At 44.9% G+C, this 20,303-nt stretch overlaps 2 protein-coding genes across 5 annotated transcripts in view; one reads left to right on the plus strand and one right to left on the minus strand.

Annotated features, from left to right (window-relative positions):
- NMNAT2 (nicotinamide nucleotide adenylyltransferase 2) overlaps window positions 1-4,757 on the plus strand; it is a 215,554-nt gene extending 210,797 nt beyond the window's left edge. For all 3 annotated transcript variants that reach the window (XM_070384824.1, XM_070384825.1, XM_070384827.1), the window contains one exon: window positions 513-4,757. In XM_070384824.1, coding sequence (XP_070240925.1) covers window positions 513-615 — 103 coding nt within the window. In that variant the 3' untranslated portion in view covers window positions 616-4,757. The remainder of the gene's footprint in view (window positions 1-512) is intronic.
- A 2,691-nt stretch (window positions 4,758-7,448) lies between these two features.
- LAMC2 (laminin subunit gamma 2) overlaps window positions 7,449-20,303 on the minus strand; it is a 67,449-nt gene continuing 54,594 nt past the window's right edge. For both annotated transcript variants that reach the window (XM_070384823.1, XM_005893080.3), the window contains 9 exons: window positions 20,095-20,174; window positions 18,209-18,358; window positions 17,544-17,688; window positions 16,707-16,856; window positions 15,931-16,045; window positions 14,349-14,548; window positions 12,327-12,485; window positions 12,134-12,233; window positions 7,449-9,130 (listed from right to left, as the gene is read on the minus strand). In XM_070384823.1, coding sequence (XP_070240924.1) covers window positions 8,877-9,130; window positions 12,134-12,233; window positions 12,327-12,485; window positions 14,349-14,548; window positions 15,931-16,045; window positions 16,707-16,856; window positions 17,544-17,688; window positions 18,209-18,358; window positions 20,095-20,174 — 1,353 coding nt within the window. In that variant the 3' untranslated portion in view covers window positions 7,449-8,876. The remainder of the gene's footprint in view (window positions 9,131-12,133; window positions 12,234-12,326; window positions 12,486-14,348; window positions 14,549-15,930; window positions 16,046-16,706; window positions 16,857-17,543; window positions 17,689-18,208; window positions 18,359-20,094; window positions 20,175-20,303) is intronic.

The following is a 20,303-nucleotide window of genomic DNA, read 5'->3' on the forward strand; positions in this document are numbered from 1 at the left end:
CGTGAGAAGAGCCTCGTGAAGGAGGGCCGCTTCTTCTCCCTCAGAGCTTCCTTAGGAAGGAAAAGAAGGAATCAATCATGATATTCCTTTTCCTGAGACCTTGGTGTAGAGAAACACAAAGAAATGACATAAGAATAGCTAACACCTTGACATGCCTACTGTGTGCTTGGGCTTTTCTAAGTGCTACCTGTATGACATTTAATCATTTTGATAGCTGAGCTCAGCCCCAGGCCCCAGTATTACCCCTGTTTTACAGAGAAGGAAATGGAAGAATGGATGGGTTTAAACAACTTGCCAGAGGTTCTTCAGTTAGGAAGTGGCACAGTCAGGATGGAGGAGGAATTAGAGGGGAAAGGGGTTTTTTCCTGATAGGAACGCCATGCACTTAGCCTAAGCAAAGACTGGTAATGGGTGTTAGGTAAACCCTTTCCTCAAAAGTGAATGGGCTGGCCAGTCCTCTGGCCTTGCTTTCAGGAAAGCATGCCTACTGATTAGCGTCTCTTCTCAACCAGGCTGGCTCTGCAGCACGGGGATGGCCACGTCGTGGATTACCTGTCCCAGCCGGTCATCGACTACATTCTCAAGAGCCAGCTGTACATCAACGCCTCGGGCTAGCGGCCACGGGGCGCTGTGCTCCACTCTCCCTGGTCCTCCGCCAACACACCGGCCCCCCGCCGCCTCTGTCCATCCCGTTTCTCTCCCAACTCCGTTTTTCCGTCTCCTCATCTTGACTGTTTTCCCCACCTGCTGACTCAACCCCCCACAGTGTGGGGGAACCTGCAGAGAACACCACAGCGTACCCCTCCTCCGCAGCCATCTTTGGACAAACTCTCCTCTCGTCTCCGGGTTGGGGTGGGTGACGGGGTCGGGGTGGGGGAAGTGCGGTCCTTGGAGATGTGCGGGTGCCCGTCTCCCAGCATGCTCTGGGGAGGCGGCTCTGGCCCTCGCCTTCCCAGCATGCCCTTTACCACAAAGGGCTATCTTTTTCCTTTCTTTCTTATCTTTCTTTTCGTTGTTTCGTTTGTTGGTTGTTGTTGTTGTTCACTCCTCATAGAACTTGGATCAAATCCGTGTCCGCGGTTCTTTATGTCTGTCGCCTTGTTGCGTTTCTGCGGCATTCCTTCCCTTTTGACAGGATACCGCAGCCAGGCCTCAGCTCTCAGAAAGTTGCGTGAGGGCTACGCCCGCTGAACCAGGCCGAGACAACCCCCACCCACCTACCCGCTTTCTCCCCGCCTCCGCCCTACACACACACAGCAGTCTGGGGTCAAGACTGAGACTTTCATGTTCTGAAACCTGGGACGCAAGTCTGGGAGTAGTAGGGTTGCTCAGAAGGATTTGAGTCCATTTCCTTAGTTTCCGAAGACCTCTCTTTTTTGATGCTCTGGGCTTAACGATCACTTAGAGCCGGTTCCTTCTCACTTCTTGGTGGCATCCGTTCAGTTACTTATTTGAGCTGTGACTGATGGCAGAGCGTGGGTTGTTCCCTGCCAGCTCCGATGTTACCAAGGGACCTTCAGATCACCATCACAGCCCTTGGAGGCCAGACTTAGTCACATTCCTACATCTGAAAAGAATCACGTATGCAAGGCCGAGTCCTAAAAATGCAGCCAATTCTGAAATAAAACATGCTAAGAGTTCACTCAAGCTAGAGATCTTTGCTAATTGGAATTATTTATTGCCTGTTTGGCTGGGAAATGTCTCTGTCGTAACGTAAATCCAGGATGACCTAGGAGAAAGTGATTCCCATTTCCCCGTGGGAACTAGTGATTCTCACCCACTCTAGTTTGGTAACAGAGATGGTGTCTGAGGTCAGTTCCTTCTTGAGAAGCAGAGCCTCAGCCTTTTTTGTGGGTTTAGGGTTACGACTCATGCTGAACCCAGAAGCCACAGTCGTAGCCTGAGGAAGCCTGCCTGGCAGGACCACGATTCTCAGAACAGACATCTGGAGGGATTGTCAAGAGCCACTAAACTCATCTACCCTTTTTGTCCCCAGTTTCCCACCTGCCTCTGGCGCTCTGGAAACAGTTTTGACAGACTCTGTTCTAGCTGTTCAGGTCTCATTCAGGTCCTGCCTGGAGAACCGAAAGGAAATTACTCTCTTCTGCTCTGTGTCTCTCATCCAGTCTCTTGGCTCTTGGGTGTTTGATTCTTTGAGAAATGGTCCCCAAACTGTAGGATAATTTTGTCGATATCTAGTACCAGCCCTGGCCCGGGAGGTATTGGGTGGGATCTGATGCCAGAAACATCTGTAGCATCCTTCAGTAGCCTCCAGGAAAATAAATTCAACAGAAAATAGCATGGTTGCAGGGGGAGGGCTTATCCTCTTGAATTATGGAAATAATCTCCAAAGGACAAAAGTAAGATACTGTTCTTGGCTCTCAGTGTTCAGTTAAGAATCATGGAATCTGAGAAGATCTTTAGAGATTAATTGAGCCAAGGTTTCTTTTAAAAGATGAGGAAGCAGAGATCCACTGGATTAAATGATTCGTCCAAGGTCACACAGCAAGCGTAAAGCCTGACAAAAGGCTAATGTTTCCCTGACCATTAGGTCATCACACCGCATAATCTCTGCTCCTTTGGTTCCCCATGATACTGACCAGATAAGATGCAGCTTTCAGTCTTTACCTGGCATCTCTCTCTTAACTTATGTCTGTCCCAGGTGCTCCCTGTATACAGCCTTGTGTATGCTAGTCCTGGGGGGAGGATGTGATGGTGAGGAAGGCTGTAGCTAGGTTTCCCTTAGAAAGGAACTGCTGGAAATGGCAATGGCTTAGAGGAAATCTGAATCCAAGAAAGGATTGCTTTGTGGAAGGCAAAGACCGAGAAAGTGCTCAAGATTGCACTAGTGCTAGGGAGAGAAAGACAGAAGTACCTTTGTCTAGGCAAGGCATTCAGAAGCCAGGAAATGATACAAAGGAAATGAGGAAGCTGGATTCCCCGGGGAAGCACGCATCATCAAGGATATGAAGTTTATGGATAGAGTTCATTCTGAAGATCCACGTGGACAGAGCCGAGAAAGACCAGCTGTCTTTTGTTCCTTTGGTCCACTTTTTCTTTACTGGGCTCTGTGGTCAAGCCCCATTTCATTCATGACCCTTGAGAAGAAACAGGGCTGACTATCGCGGCATTCAGTGTTGGGGTGGAAAGCACGTTTATAGGGAGAGTGAGATGAGCTAAAGAAAATAACAGGGATAGAAGTAGATTTCTAGGAATGAAATGAGGCAGAGTCTGTCTTGGTGAATCGATCGCAATGATCATGATAAAATAGCTTTCCTTTAATACAAGGAAAAGTGACTCCCCTTTTGGATGGAAGTCCATTTCCTGCCCTGCCCCCTTCTTCACTTGCTACAGGGAGGTCAGATCCCCTCTTTCAATCCAGGGCAGGACACGTGACTGTGACCCAGCCAAGGCCAATACCAGAGAGATGACTCAGAGTTGGAATGGTGGCCCCAGGTGCCCACAGGATGACCTCCAGGTCCTGACTTCCAGCCTGAGGTCCTGCTCCTTCCTACAATGGCTGACCCAAAGGTTCAGAGATCGTGAGAAAGGCATGGGCTAGAATGACTGTCTCAAGAGGGGGTCTGGAGCCTCATTTCCTGCCTACCAATAAAAATGTCTCTCCCGCTTGCATGAAAGTGGCTGATATGTAAGAAGAGGCACGAGGGAAACCCTTCGTGTCAATGACTCTCTCCTCAAGGAATGGCCCTCTGGGGGGGTGGTGTCTGTGCTGCTAGCGGGTACCTCATTCACCTCTCTCCCTCTCCCCCCACCTTTGGGGCCTTCTTGCTTTCATTTTCCTTGAATGTACATGGGAACAGGGGAGGAAAGTCTCTTCCTGAAGTGCCTGAAACCCAGAACTGGAGCTTCTAGAGAAGCTGTTCTTCCTGTCCCGGCTTGGCCAACCTTTCTCCCACATTCCCTAGTCTCCTGCTTCAGCTTCTCAGAAAGAACAAAAGAACATGGTCTTCTAATTAAATTGAAAGTGAGACTCCATAATCAAACTACAGCAAGAGGCAGAGAATTCAGGGAGAAATGACTTATATTTTACTAGCCCAAATCTACTCCCCCAAACAGACAGACAGATACACACAGATACACTCTCCCTTACTCTCTCTCTCTCAGATTAAGAGAGAGAAGCATGTTATTATATTTTATTCCTCAAAAGAGTAATTCAAAAATAAGTCAGTATGTGAAAAGCTCAGGATCTTTTCCAGTGTGAAGGCGGGCAGGTGAGAGGGGAAGGATGGGTCCAGGGATGGATTTTGTAGCTCATCCAATTCGGACACCTTAGGAATAGCATCATGGTAAAGACGATGAATGTGTTCAGTCCATTATGTTCAGTCCACCTTCCTATAGCTGCCCAGTAAATGCAATTTTTCATGTGGTTTCTTTGTTGAGTATGTTTGGAATGTTCTATTAGCCTGTAACAGTCAGTTAGGAATGAGTTACTCTTTTTCCCTCCTCCTTCAGTTTAGGCCTGGGGCCCAAACCTCAGCTTGATCCTAGCGGTCTCAAGGATTGGCATGGGAAGGGGGAAGCTTTTTTGAATCACTTTTTTGGTCACTGAATCTGCCATTTTAAGAATAAGATTTGCTTTATGGAAATCAACACATTAATAAATACTACATTGAAGTTGCAACACCATCTCACAGTGCAATATTTTGAGTAAAATTTTGTTGCTAGAATAGTCACAGACAAAAGTTTTATCAGCAAAATGGTTCAACTACATTAATAAATAAGATGATGCTACTAGAGCCTTGTGTCTTGGTCTAGAATCTTCTCTGTGAGTCGCAGAATTAATCACTTTTTCTTCACAGTCTTACTTGACGGGAGCCAACAGTTGTTAATGCTCTTAGAGCAGGAGATCTTCTGCTTGGTTTAGCTAATGTCGCATGTGTAATATGAAAGTGTACACAACCACACCCATAAGCAGGGAAGAATAATTAGCAAATTTGTTCAATTGTGCCTAAGTTTTCTCAGTTTTGTTTTTTTTTTAAATGAAATCTTCGGTTCTACCTAACCTGCACAGTCTGGTATTGGTTAGCTCTGGATCCTTGAAGAAGTTAGTTCTTTGTGAATTAAAAATGTATTTGTGAAAATTAAAAACTTAAAAAACTTACTTCTTGACATAAAGGATATCAAGTAAGACAGAAATTGTTAAACTCATAATTGGTTTTGTTTGGCAAAGTAAACAAGCTGAAAATGAATAAGTTAATTGTTCAACCCCGCCGTGACTACTCGATCTTTTTTAATTTTTAATTGTGACAAACGTTATGTATGGGTTTAGGTCTGAATGGTGATTCAGAAGGTAAAATAACAATTCTCCACTCTGCCAGCTCACTTAAGGTTTAGCTACTGGTTTGTCAGATTAGTTGTGTGTGTGTATGTGTGTTTATCATTTTGGTTCTTGGTATCTTTTTTTGTTTAAGGCTGAGATTAGTCAGCTATGTGGGTTTGGTGGCATATCATTGTGGTACTTGATATGACTTATAAATTGATGGTTTGTATTTATATTTGCTACTTTAGTCACAAAGCGAAATACTTTTTTCCCTCTGTCCTGAGAGTATGTAATGATGAGCTCTTGTTTAATATTGGGTATAAACATTGGTTTATTTTGCTTACTTACACTAACTTACAAAATATATACTGTATCTATAAGTTAACAGACATGTACATAACACAGTTTTTCCCTTATGACCCGTAAGTAAACTTCAGATCTTGGAATTTCCTAGAAAGTTCCATGTAGCCCATAGTATAAAGAAAACAGAGGAAAAAGAGTCTAATCTCTGCTTTCCAGGTGGGAAAACTGAGCCACAGCAAGAATTTACAACATTCCCATGACCATGCGAAACATTAAAAAAAAACAATGATAAACACATTCCCAGTCCTTGAGACTTGTTCCAAACATTGGACATTACCAAGTATCCATCTTACATTTTGTCCAAGCATACTGAAAAGAAGTCCATATCCTGGGATAAGATCAGAAGTACATTGACTAAGAAGTTACAGTCCACATGCATTTCATTTCTACCCACTTCTCCAGACAGAAATCCCCATGAGTCAAAATAGATGAAAATATGTGTGATAGCTTACCAAGGGCACAATTAGTTAGATAACTCTCAGAAGCACAAGCGAGTTTCCACTACAAATCACAATACTGATAAGAAAGAGGAAGGAAAGTGCCCTTAACTTGGCAGGGTCAGGTCAAGACTGGTAACAGTCTTAAGTCCTGGGGAGGCTATTTCTAAGTCACATACTCCTTCTCTCATCTTAGGGACAATCGACCACAACCTCAGAAATGAGGGAATTATTTCTGTCCAAAGAGAGTCACATGAGTCACTTTTCCATTTCCCATCTCTACATAGGGATCATCTCCCATGTGTCAGGGAAGACAGTCTTATGACTCTCTTAACAGTCAATCCCACGAAGGAATCCTTTTATGATTGCAGGCACCCTCAGATCCCCCACCAAGTACCCTGGAATATGTATACTTGACAGAAACAGATAGCCAATCACTAAGATGCATTCTCCCCTTTCATAGTAGAGAACTGTCAGAGAATCAACTTCCTTCCTACCAAGGGACTCTATTTCCCAGACACCGTACAAGTTAGAGGTGGGCATAATAATACTGGGTTCTGGACCATGAAATGTGATAGAAAGTGATGTTCAGCCTTCACCAGGCCTGCCTCACAAAAACTTCCATGTATCTCCTTCTTCAATGTCTTTTTTCCTCTCCACCCATTGGAAGAGAGATGCTGCCTAAGGCAACCTTAAAAGTCATGTTATAAATGGCAGGGCCTCTGAAATGAATATGTGGAGGGCTACTCTGCCAACTGTCCATCCAGTATGTGATGAGAACGAGAAAAAAAGTCAATCATGAGTGAATTTTGCATATTTTTAGGTCTGTGTGATATTGTAGTTAATTGAATCAAATTTGTAAGATATGTGATTGAGTATGCCAAGACAGGATTAAAAATGCAGTTTCAGAGAAGGCAAAGCATAGTGATTAGATCTGTCAGAATTTGGGGGTCAGTGTAGGCAGAAGCAGAATTCTGTCCTCAGTCACTTGGGTAGATGGCCAATTCAGGATCTCCATTTATTAAATTTTAGTTTATTAAAAAGCATGACAATGTACCACAAATGATTGATTTTTGCCTTTATTTTTTTATAGTTGATGAAAAAAAAAGCCAAAACGTTAATTATCACCCTCACCCTGCTCAGGTTGTTCCAGAAATAAATCCTTCTTTATGCTTAGGAGACAAAACCAGTTAAATTTCATAACATGCTTGCCTGGTTGGAAAGGGCAAACAAGATGCTCAGAAAAAAGAATTAAAGATGCTAATTCTGGGGGCTCACATCTCTCTCTGAAGCATTTTTTGTTTCCACTGCTTTGGTACCTACACCTTAAGCTTATAGTTTAACAAATTAGAAACTGACCACAGGCATCTACGAATTGTTCTTTATTTAAAAAAAAAAAAAAAAACAGGTCCATGAAAAGCCAAGGAAATACAGAGGTGAGGCAGTACCAAAGTCTACTGAGTCAAGGCTAGAAGGGCCTCTGATTTTTCCAGAAATTCCCACTGGTGTTATGACTCAACAATCTGTTGCAATCAGTTGTAGAAAGGGGCAGAGCAACAGCTGAAATGCAAGAAAGGGTGCACAATCCAGAGTCATTTCAGCTATTTACCAAAATTCAAGTGCCCCATGGGAATGTCTTGCAACATATGTTCCGTTGAAAAATGAGGTTGCAAACCAAGGGGTTATTGCAATGACTTGTGAGGAACAGGGTTTGTAAGTTTAATTTTTTTTTAAGGTTTGTCTTCCTTACTATTCAGTCAACTCCACGAGGACAGAGACTATATCACCAATGTACCCCAGCCCCTGGCACACAATTGGTACTCAATAAATATATGTTGTAAGGATGGATGGATGGATGGATGGAAGAATGGAAGGATGGATGCTACCCAGTTCAAGTATGAGTAGGAACATTGTCTGTTATCAAAAGAGAGAGTGAGAACAAAACCCACAGGGGCATATAATTTTTAGTGTTTGAAAATGGCATTGAATTAGGACTAATATCTCTTAGATAATTGCACCTCTTTGCGAGCCCAAGCTACATTTTTCTATCACTTTGAAACTCGAAAGTAAGTACGTTCCCAATGTTTGCTCCACTGCTAAGAAATGCTTTAATAAAAACATTGTCTCTAAGGTGCCTGGCATCATCAAGGGAAAGGTGGTCACTTCCAGGCCCAGAAGAACTCAAAGGTAGCAGGATACCAATGCTCCAAACATGCCAGGCTTACGGTTCATCACTTCCTCCAGTTTGAAAGTGGAGTACATGTCATGGATTGGGCAGTAAGTGGGAGGAACTCTGATCAACAAGAACACATTGAACAGTATGAGGCAACAGTATTTTACTGACCACAGCATGACTTCAATTCACTCTCTGTTCTGACATTAGGAAGAATTTTATGTGTGGGCAAAGTCAAAAAAAATTTCCTTTGGTCACATTTACTCAAAGAATAAGCCGCCTACGACATGGCAACACTTGTTCATACTCCAAGAGTTGGTTTATGACTATCTGCCAGTGCAGTTTGTCCTTCCATCCGGTCTACCCTTTGGGTGTCCAGGCCCTTGATGAGTCTCATACTCAATGCTATTTGCCTCGTTGCCCCACATCAGGAAGCAAAGAGCATCACACTGGTACAATACACTGATCTTGGCCAAGGTCTCGGGGTGGGGCCAGGTTCAGTTGAGCTGAGAATGCCCATCAACACTTCAAATGGCCCCATCCCACCCCACCCGCATGAGATGGCTTCTGAGCCTGAGGTCTCCATCCTAAGAACCCCCGTTGGGAAATCTCGAAGGCAGCTTCAGTGTTGCTCAAGAGCCTGGGTATTGTAGCAGCCCGGGGGCAGGTTGTCCCGAATGTTCTCCAGGTTCTTCACATCAGCCAGAATGCCATCTATGCTTGTCTCCAGTGAGTGGAGGTGGCCCCTCTGCCAACGCACTCTCTCCTCCAGCTCTGACATCAGCGGCCGCAGCTGGCTGTTGATCTGGGTCTTGGCTCGAAAAAGCTTCTGCTCCAGTAAGATCAGCCCCTCTTCATCTACACTGCCAGGCTGGTCTATTTTTAGAGGACAAGAATGGAGTTAACAGAGGAAAAAGTTGTGATTGAATCCCCTTGAACACATGCAGGCCCTTCTGTAACTTTAACTTCTGTTTTTACCTGCTGAGAGTCAATAGTATGCCATTCTTTTAAAAAGGCTTACTTTAAATTAGAAATAATCTAGAAAAAATTTTGAGAGCACAAGCCTTGTTACTAGGTTTTGAAAAGCCCAGTTTAAGCGTCTGGGCTCTTTAGTTCAGCAAGATGAAGCTTGGGCTTCGGTTTTCACAATAGAGTCAACAGCTTCTGCTCTGAAAAGATGAAGGCTGAAGGTCACAGGGACTGAACACTGTCCAAGGTGTCTGCCCAACACAGCTCATCCCTTTAGATCAGAATCAACTCCAAATTCTGCTCTCTGAATCACCCTTAGGAAATTTCTTGCTGTTTTCTATTAGAAGACCTTTAGAAACTGGCTGGGTTTCAGGGCTTAGGGAGGCCAAGGTAGGCTTTGCTATTTAAGGGATGCATTCCAGCTGTATGAAATGATGGAAGACTTCATTCTGGCCTGGAACAGTGGAGATCTGGCTAGACATTAGTTTATTCCAATATGAAATGTGGTCACATTTGTTCAGGTATGCTTTACTCATAAATGATCGGACACGTCAGCATGAAGGGCACCTGACCCTTCATGTGCAAGCAAGATCCGTTTGGTCTGAATAGGTTTGAGTGGACAATTCAAGGTCAGATCTATTTGACTGCAGAAGTTTTATCCCAGCTAAAGAGATTAAACTGTAATTTTTCCAGGACTCAAGAGACCAGACAGAGTAGAAACAGCACAATAACCCAAATGTTGATCCAGTAGATCAGTCCTTCCCCTGGGGACAGAGGAGGAGTCTAGAATTTAGGGCTCTAAGACATGCAGGAGAAGTGAAGCAGGCTTGCAGGCAAAACATCCATGGGGAGGCAGCATGAGCTTCTTGCAAATGGCAGGAGCATCAGACACGGAGACCTCGGGTGGAATCCTGTCTCCCCTATTTACTATGTGATCTGTGGGGCAGTATTAAACTCCTTGAGCTTCTGTTCACTATTCTATGAAATAAAATAATAAAACCCACCTCATTAGTTGTTGCTTAGTTGCTAAGTCATGTCCGACTCTTGTGCAACCCCAGGGACTACGCAGGTCCTCCATCCATGGGGTTTCCCAGGCAAGAATACTGGAGTGGGTTGCCATTTCCTTCTCCAGGTGATCTTCCCTCATCTCCTGCTTGGCAGGCAGATTCTTTACCACTGAGCCACCACATAAGCCCTAAAACCCACCTCACAGAACCTTTACAAATTTTACACAACCATTCACCACAAAAAAATCTGGCTCAGTGCCTGGCACACAGAAAGTGCTTGACAGTTCTCAGCCAGCCTCCCTGCCCATGCTCTCATTTCCTCTAAAGGCCCTGTTAGTTTCATTGCCTTTTTCAGAACACTAAACAAAGCTGCTAAACTCTCAGCTGGGGATTTTTTTTTTTTTTTTTTTACCTTAAGAGGGTATTTTACTCTTTGGGACTCATTGGATCACAAAGCGGACCCATCAGGAAAACAATGCAGATGATACTTGTCTCTCAGGGTGATGATGACACTCCACAGAAAAGTTTGAAAGTGGCTCTCCCAAGTATGGCTGGAATCCCTGACTGAAGCCCTAGTTCCATATCTGCTGCGGTCCAAGCTTGATAAAACAGGCCACAGAAGGTTTGATATCAGTTCTACCCAAATCCTGGATTTTAATTTATCTGAACTTTCTTTGGGGAGGGATGCGGTGAGGTAACTGGAGCTGCTGCCATGGGGTGCCATCAAATCTATTTTAGCCTAAAATTTCTATAGTGTCTCATGGACCTCCCTCTTTGACATTTCATCTGGATCATCTACCAGGCAGCTCAAGTTTCCACAACCAGTCACAGCACAGTGTAACTGTGGTTTGTGTGTGTATATGTGCACCTGTGTGCTCAGTAGCATTCAACTTTTTGCGCCCCTATGCACTGTGTATCCCATGAGGCTCCTCTGTCCATGGGATTCTCCAGCCAAGAATACTGGAGTGGGTTGCCAAGCCCTCCTCCAGAGGATCCTCCTGACGCAGGGATCAAACCCATATCTTATGTCTCCTGCATCGGCAGGTGGGTTCTTTACCACTAGCGCCACCTGGGAAGCCCCAACTGTAGTCTGGGGAGGGACAAACAGCAGAATTAGCAAATAATTCTTTTTTCTTAGTATTTATGTATTTATTTGACTGTGCCAGGTCTTAGTTGCTGCACACAGGATCTAGTTCCCTGCCCAGGGACCGAACCTGGGCCCCCTGCATTGGGAGTGGAGCCTTAGTCGCTGGATCACCAGGGAAGTCTCTCAGCAAGTGATTCTTGATCTCACAGGCTGGGAGAGTCTTTCCCCTCACCACTCCTACAGTCTTAGAGCTCTCTCACCTCTCAATTACTACAACTGTCTCCAAAATGATCTTATCCTGCCTCTTGTCTAAGCCTCCTGCAAACTCTCCTCCACCCAGCTGCTCCAGTGATCTTTCCGAAATATACAGCACGGACGCCATTCCTCTGCTTGACACTGTCCACTAGATTCTCGGGATCAAGGTCAGAATCCGTAGTGGGGCTGTCAAGCCATCCAGTATTCTCTTTCACTGTGAAGTCCGAATCCTACCTCCACAATTTACTGTGTGATCTGCAGAACATTATTAACCTCTCTGAGCCTCAACATACCTTCCCCAAGTACACCCAGTTCTTTGACCTACAGACTTTCATCTCCAAGGGCAATAGGCAGATGCCCAGTGACCCACCTTAGAGATGGTAAAATAGACCACAGCAAATGAAAAGCAACCTGCCTAAGGTATCTGAGCCTGGAAACAAAGCAAATTTCCTGACACCCTTAAGGGAAGTTGAGATTCCCACGCATGGGGACTAAGTCTAGTTAATCTTCTGGGGAGAAGCCCTGGAACACAGGTTGGAAGGTTGTGGATACTCCACATACCTATTAGATGTAGGATGCCATCCAATGTGTTGAGTGTGTCTTGGATCGTAACTCCAGCATTCTTGGCTCTGCTGTCAACTCTCTGGGCTTCTGTAATTACCTGAGGAAAAAATAAGCACAAGCCCATCTGGAAAGGGTGTTCCCACAGTGGCCAGGTTACAGGACTCTGCCATGGAAAACCATGGGAACTCACCATCTGCACTGTGTCCATATCCACGTCAAACTCCCGCTCCTTCCTTGCCAGCTCTCCTTCCACTTTCCTCATCTCACTCTTGAGAGTGGCCAGTCCCTTCTCCATGGCCAAGGCTCCATCTGCTGTCACGTTGGCCTCCACGTTCAGACTCCCAATCTCCTGGGGGAACAAAAGGAGCCAGGGACGGAAGGAGAGAGGGGTGAGGCACAGAAACATCCCAAAGACGACCACAGAAAAAATACAGCTGTGGCCGGGCTCTGATGGAGTAAGTGAGATGAACAACGAGACAGTCAGACTTGGGGACACCCCCTTCCCCAAGCTCTGCCTCAAACAAATGAATTTGGGGGTATGTCTCCAGAGACTCTAATGGTCAGCTGTGAGACCCTGCTTCCCTCCCGGGTCAAGCTCAACAAACGGTGAGTGAATCAGGAACCAGTTGGGAAAACCCAGAGGGTGAGAAACTCAGCTCCTTCTTTGTCATGTTTCTTTACTGCCATCATCTTTTGAATGGCTTTGTTCCCCCAAGACACTTGAGTTTGGGGTGCAGAGAATGAATGGGCTACAGCTTTGAGTTTTGTTTTTACTAGGATGAGTGAATCTTAATATCTTTATCAACAAGCTACTATTAGGCATCAAGTCACAGGTGTCTCTGTGCTAGAAGCCATATAAAAAGACGCATAGAAAATTGGTCTCTACCCTAAAGGGACCTAAGATTTGAGATTATTTTTGGAAGTAATCCAAGAGTGAGGCCACACAGTCTAGACACCAAAAGTCCCCTCTGGGCTTTCTAGAGTTGCTTATGATTTCTAAAGTGAAAGTGAAGTGAAGTCGCTCAGTTGTGCCCGACTCTGCGACCCCATGGATAGTAGCCTGCACCAAGCTCCTCTGTCCATGGGATTTCAAGGCAAGAGTACTGGAGTGGGTTGCCATTTCCTTCTCCAGGGAATCTTCCCAATCCAGGGATTGAACCCAGGTCTCTCACATTGTAGACAGACGCTTTACCATCTGAGCCACCAGGGAAGTCCATGATTTCTAAAAGTCACACTTAAATCAGAACTAGGAAGCTCTCTTCCAGTTGAGAAGCACTCTTTCTACTGTAGCACTTAACATTTGTGCTGTAAGTGCAACTAGTCTGTCTTTCCCATGACACTGAGTGCTCCTTAAAGAAAAGGACTGAGTTTTCCCCATCTCCATATCCCCAGCACAGTGCTGGCACAGAGTGGAAACAAAGTGAAAAATGAGTAAGTGGAGCTTAGACCCAGAACTCCAGAATTTCACAATCTCAAATCAAAACACTGGGATAGTTGCTGCAAGTTGAATTGTGTCCCCCCAAAGAAGATGTGTTGAAATTCTAACCCCTAATACCTCAGAGTGTGACCTAATTCAGAAATAGGGTTGTTGCAGATGTAGTTTATTAAGATAAGGTCATGCTGGAGGAGAGTGGGCCCCGAATCCAACCAGTGTCCTTATAAGAAGAGCTGGAGAGATGCAGGAAGAAGAGCCCCAAGTGATGACAGAGGCAGGGACTGGAGAGAAGTGACTGCCAACCAAGGAACACAAAGGATTGACAGCCACCGCCAGAAGCTAGGAAGAAGCACGGGAGCTTTCTAGCCAGAGTCTCGGAGGGAGCACCGTTCTGCTGACACCTTGATTTCCTACTTCTAGCCTCCAGAGCTCTGAGAGAAAAAATTCCTGTTGCTTTAAGCCACCCAATCTGTGCTGCTTTTTGATAGCAGGTCCAGGAAACTAACAGAATATCTAAATAAAAAGCAATCTTGCATGGTTCTTCTCATGGTGTTCTCTAAAAAGGGGGCTGAAAATGGCGGGGGTGGGGCTCCAGCCCTCAGTCAATGACAGGCTCGTGAACCACCCAACCAAAAGGCCAGCCAAGTGGATCTGGGAACACCATGGACCATAACAGGACGCTGAGTCTTACAGGTCAGAATGAGCCCAACGCTCTCGCTCATTCAACATGACCGGTATGTTTGAAGCTGCTCCTGCTGACCTGAGATTTCTCTTTACCTGTTCTATCTTGCCCGCGATCTTCAGGGCCTCCCCGGCTGCAGTCTTTGCCCTCTGGGCGTCAGTAGCAGCACCCCCCAGGGCTGTTTCTGCTCGCCTGGTCTTGTCGCTGGCATCTGCAACCTTCTGGCTGATGTAAGAGAGTCTCTTCATGGCCTCTTCAGCCTCTGCTTTTCTGTCTTCAACCTGCAGATCAAACTCTGAAATGAAAATAAGAAAACATTGCCATGAAGATGAAAATTAACTTACAACTGAAGATGAAAGGGGCTGAGGCCTTTAAGAAAAATCAGAGTGTTAATAGCACCCAAGGGATGAGAGAGTGGAAAGTTGTGGTCATGACTCTTTCTTGTCCAAGAGAAAGTATTGAACTGACAATCAACAATCAGCCTGTCCTGGGTCCCCATCTTTGCAAAAGTGAACCTCCAAATGAATCAGAAACAAGTAGACTCTTTGAAGCCCAAAGTTTCAACCCAGAGCCTTAAACCCTAAGCTGCCAATGGCAGCAGTTAGCAGTTGAATAGAAGGGGTAGAGAGGTACTTCTGTGAAGAAGAAAATCCCAAGACTTGAAAATGTCTTTATTGTTGTTCTTTAGTGAAGAAGCCTGAAACTTTAACCAAATCTCTGCAGGGCTGCCCAGGTGGCGCTAGTGGTAAAAAAACGCACCTGCCAGCGCAGGAGACAGAAGAGAGTCGGCTTCGATCCCTGGGTCGGAAAGATCCCCTGGAGGACGGAACCGCAACCCACTCTAGCATTCTTGCCTGGAGAACCCCACGGACAGAGGAGACTGACCAGCTACAGTCCACAGGATCACCAAGAGTCGGAAACAACTGAAGCGACTTAGCATGCATGCACTGCAAGGCACAAACCCAAGTTTCCTGGAATCTAGATGCTATGACAAAGCTTGTTCGATATCATTTATCACAAGGCAGCCTCACCGACTCTATATTGGAACCAACCAGGCCAAAGAAAGAAGGGGAGAGAAAAGAAAACTATCTATATGGCAGTGAGATAGCAAATCTCTGCAGGACCTTTGAAGCAGTTTAGTTGAAATTTCTTCTTTTAGAGATGAGAAAATCAGAGTCTGGAAAGGTTATGTGACTTGCCTACAGTCACACAGCCAGCTCAGCCTAATCACACGATTGAGCACAGATCAGAACTCAAGCCTTTTGACAGTTAGTACAATATGGGCTTCCCTCGTGGCTCAGATGGTAAAGAATCTGCCTGCAATGTGGGAGATGTGGGTTGGATCCCTGGGTTGGGAAAATCCTCTGGAGAAGGGAATAGCTACCCACTCCAGTATTCTTGCCTGGACAATCCCATGGACAGAAGAACCTAGCGGGCTACAGTCCACTGGGTCACAGAGAGTTGGACGCAACTGCGTGATTAACACTTGCAGTTTTCATAATTGTTTCTACTGTATTAAATATTTTTAAACGTTTTTCTTTACAAAGATATTTATTGAGTGTCTATTAATACCTCAACATGCCTGCCACTTACAGAGATTTATGAAGATTCAAAATAAACCAAAGTCACGTTTATACCTTTAAAATACTCAAGTGATCTGAACCCCGAAATACTCACCTCTGAGGTTCTTTAAGATATTCTCAACTTCATAAAAAGTGGCATTGCCCATGCTTAGTGCTTCTTGGGCTCTGCTTTTAGCAAGGTTGGCACGGGAAAGCAGCTGATCTGATTTCTGTAAATGGGCAGGCGGAACAAGATTAGAGTAAATATAACACACACCCAGGCAGAGCCCTCCTGCCAGCATAGCCGCTCTGACACACTGCTCTTCACAACAGAGAACTTGATTCCTGGAGTCTAGGGGGTGCTGCAGCAACCCTCCACAACCTGAGACCACACAGACTTTATAACCCGAAGACCCAGTAGGATTCCACATTGAGGACAGACTCGAGCTCTACTTGGGGACAAGAACAGTTTTACAAATCCTAATTTTAAACCCTGGATACTTCCTGAAGTATGGACATACACTTCATAGACATATGTCATATATACCTAGGAAGTATAGACATGTGTCTTCATAGACAGCTAGATCAAAATTGGGCCCAGAAGACCTCAGTCCTATTCCTACATTGGAGGGCTGAAGGAAATGGCAACCCACTCCAGCATTCTCGCCTAGAGAATCCCGCGGATGGAAGAGCCTAGTAGGCTACAGTCCATGGGGTTGCAAAGAGTCGGAAATGACTGAGTGACTTCACTTTCAGTGAGTGGAACTGAGGTAATCACATTAAGGTCTCAATAAGCAGCAATACCATGACCTTTCGAGAGTTTCTGATGGCTCCTCTTACTGGTAGCCTTTCAACACGGGTCTGCTGAAGGAACGAAGAAACAGAGGATACCTGTCTCTCATTCTTCCCATCCTGTAAGAGCTTCTGGGTTTCTTCTTCCCAGTTTCCCAGACTGCTTTGCACACGCTTGAACTCATCCATTCGCTTAGTCACCAGGCTTGAGAGAGAGTCAGCTTTTTGTCTGATCTTCTTCGCTTCTACCTGTGAGTCCCCAAAAATGAATAAGCCTTACTTTCTGCTCGCCAGTTGCCACACCAGTCTTCCCATGACCTGCCATCATTGTCTGAAAACAACAATCCAGGCCCAAAGTCCAACAGAAATGAGGCAATATTCCTCATGCAAGTCAGGCAGCATGCCCCCCAGCTAGCAAACGAATTTTATGTCTGCTCTGCGTTTTTTTATTATTATTATGTGTGAAAATCATTGTGAATGCTTTTTGCTGTGGGTAGAAAGCTGAATCTTAATCCAATAAATTTGGAATAGTTAAAGGAATTGATGACAGAAACAATGCAAACTTTTGAGGAAAAAAAAAAAAAAAGCCTTCCAAGTGGCTACACATGAAAATATATAGGTTGGACCCAAAGGTAGATATCAAAAGTTCCATGGTAATTTCTCACAGGTTTCAACAGTCCCCCAAACTAGGGAAGAGACAGAAAACTTGTATTCACCAACAGAAATAGGTTCAGAATATGAACCAAGGTGTTATCAGGGACCACGATTGGAGTTTAAGAATAAAGAAAGAGGAGGATAAATGCTCTTCTTAATTTAAAGCAAGAAAGGTAAATATGGGGAAAAAACTGGATGATTGAACAATTCAATGGAATCCCCTGAGAAGAAAGCATTATGGCCCTTCTTCTGTACATCACTGCATAGGTTAGATGCTCTTACCTGGAAGGACTGATCATTGACCCCCTGAAGCTGAGTTGCTGAACTGAGAAGGCGGAGACTATGCTGATATGACGTATCTGCTTCATTGTCAATTTGAGTGGCCTCCCTCGATAGCTGCTGGGCCAGAGACTTGATTTTCTCCAATCTGCAGGGAGTGAAGAGAGCGGACTTTGAGAATTCGCTCTTTTTATTAAAAGCGAAATTTCATTCTGTTAAAACTATGTCGTCAGGATTATCCAAAGAACCAGACGAGCATAAATGTCTGATATGTATCTCTTTCCATAATTTAAACACAGACATTAAAGTTTATATAGGTTGGGTCAGAAAAATTCAACCCAAGTTTTCCAATTCTTAATCACATGAATATATTGTTTATACGCTCCATGCCACCAGATGGGTTTCTTCACCTCCTTTAAACACCACGGATGGCACCATATCTACAAATATACAATCTATAAATCAAAACTGAAACTTTACTTAGAGTAATTGACGTTTTTCTTCCAGTCTTAAAGGCATCTGCTTTCCTCCAAAGTAACACTCTCATTTCTTATCCTTCTTACTATTGATACTTTTAAAGGAACACAGCACTCCTCAGACCTGGTTTGCATTGTACCCTGGGAGGGAGCAGATTATATTGGCCCATGTGAGGACCTGCTGAAACGTACTTTCCCCCAAGCTCTTGCACCACGGAGCCACGGAGGCTGCCACTGCTGCCTCCTTCAGCAGCAGCCTTGCGCGCCAAGGTCAGGGCTTGCTTGGAGTAGTCTTCAGTTTCCCTGACCAGTTGCTCCATGTTATTGGCTGACTCGACGTGGCTGAAAGGATCAAAAAGAATGAGTTTTTATAGCAAAGGGCTTCCTTTATTATTTTTAAATTTTTTTTTTGCCATACGACAACACTTTATTTTGTATTAGGGTGTAGCCGATTAACAACATTGTGATAGTTTCAGGTGAACAACAAGGGACTCAGCCATGCATACATACACATGTATCCATCCTCCCCTAAACTTCCCTCCCATCCAGGCTGCCACATGACATTGAACAGAATTGCACGTGCTATACAACAGGTCCTTGTTGGCTACCCATTTAAAATATAGCAGTGTGTACATGTCCATCTCCAAATCTCTAACTACCCCTTCCTCCCAAATAGAGCTACCATATGACCTACAATCCCACTCCTGGGCATATATCTGGAGGAAAACATGACGAGAAAGGATACATGCACCCCAGTGTTCACTGCAGCCCCACTTACAGTAGCCAAGCCATGGAAACAACCTATATGCCCATCAACAGAAACAGATAAAGAAGATGCAATACATATATACAATGGAATATCACTCAGCCATTAAACAGAATGAGATAATGCCATTTGCATAAACATGGATGAACCTAGAAATCGTCATACTGAGTGAAGTAAGTCAGACTGAGAAGGTGAAATATCATATGACATCCTTTATATGTGGAATCTAGAAAGAAATGATATGGAAGGATGAAAAGGGCTTCCTTTGGCCTTTTATTTAAATAAGGGGAGAGGAGTAAGAGAACTGCTTTGACTCAAAAAAACAAATAGAATTGACCCAGATGAGATGGAGCTCCTCAATTAGAAGTGCTATCAAGAAGCAGAAGGTGTTCTGAGACATAGCCTCACGTCCTAAACTTTTTTGATGATCTACTCCATTTCTAGCATAATCAGGGCAAGTGATGGAGATGGGCAGGAGAAGTCTCAGGGAAATAAATACTGCATTTATAAACTTTTCTGCAGGAGAAATCCTAGGCTTTATTTTATCCAGGATCCAACTCCCTCTCCACTTTTTGCTGCATCTTTAAACTTAGCCCAACATTAAGGGGGACAAAGCCCATCAAGAACAGTTCCCCAGTTGTTTTTGTCCCCTTGGTTCTAGAAACTGATGAAAACAAGTCCAGGAGGCAGCTCACATTATGAGAGCATGAGCCAGCCCCTTCTGCTGACTGAATTCCATTCAGGATTAGCAGAGCCTGCCACCTTGCTGAGCCCTCTGCCAGGAGCAAACCTCTTCAGCATCAATCCTGATTGTAGGATTTGCAATCAGGCAAGGACTAAGGAGCTGCCTGTGATTACCAGGGCCCTGCAGAGCTGGTTTTCAGGAGGGAGTTCTCCCCCTCTGCACTCTTGGCCCCCACAGGCTAGCAAACAACTCGTTGCGACTTGTTCCCAGGCTTGGTGTGGGAGCCTGGAGTCCCTCAAAGCTGCAAAGTACTCTTTTCCAAGGGCTGATTCATTTCACAGGGCCCAAGGAATTACATCTGACATACACTGAAGCCATACCATGAGTCATAGAGAAATCTGGAAAAGAAACACCCCACCCTCAACTCCTGCCAAATGACCCTGCCCAGTGGCCACCGACATACACTGAAAACCAAGCAGTTAAAAAATGGCTTCAGGGCAGGGGAATGGCTGCAAAGGAGTCTGGAAGTAATCAGTATGGAGCTTTGGTCCTGAATACTCAGCAGAGTTGTTCAAGTCTGGCCTCACAGAGGTGTCTGAAGCAGAGGTGCCCTCCAGAAGTACTCACCTGTCTGCCAGTCTTGTGGCCTCCTGAGCTAGACTTTTAAAGCCATTTGGCCCTGTGTAGTGTTCTGAAGGTGGAATGTTCTGTGGGAAAAGGACAAATGGTTAAGGCTTTGCTGGCAGCCATGGAGCCTAAGCAGCTTCTGCAGCTGTCCTGTCTGAACCCCTTGTCATTAGTCACACAGAATTCCCCAACCTGACGCATCAAGAGTC

The sequence above is a fragment of the Bos mutus genome, chromosome 16 (genome assembly GCF_027580195.1).
Source record: "Bos mutus isolate GX-2022 chromosome 16, NWIPB_WYAK_1.1, whole genome shotgun sequence".
In the NCBI taxonomy this organism is placed as follows: Eukaryota; Metazoa; Chordata; class Mammalia; order Artiodactyla; family Bovidae; genus Bos; species Bos mutus.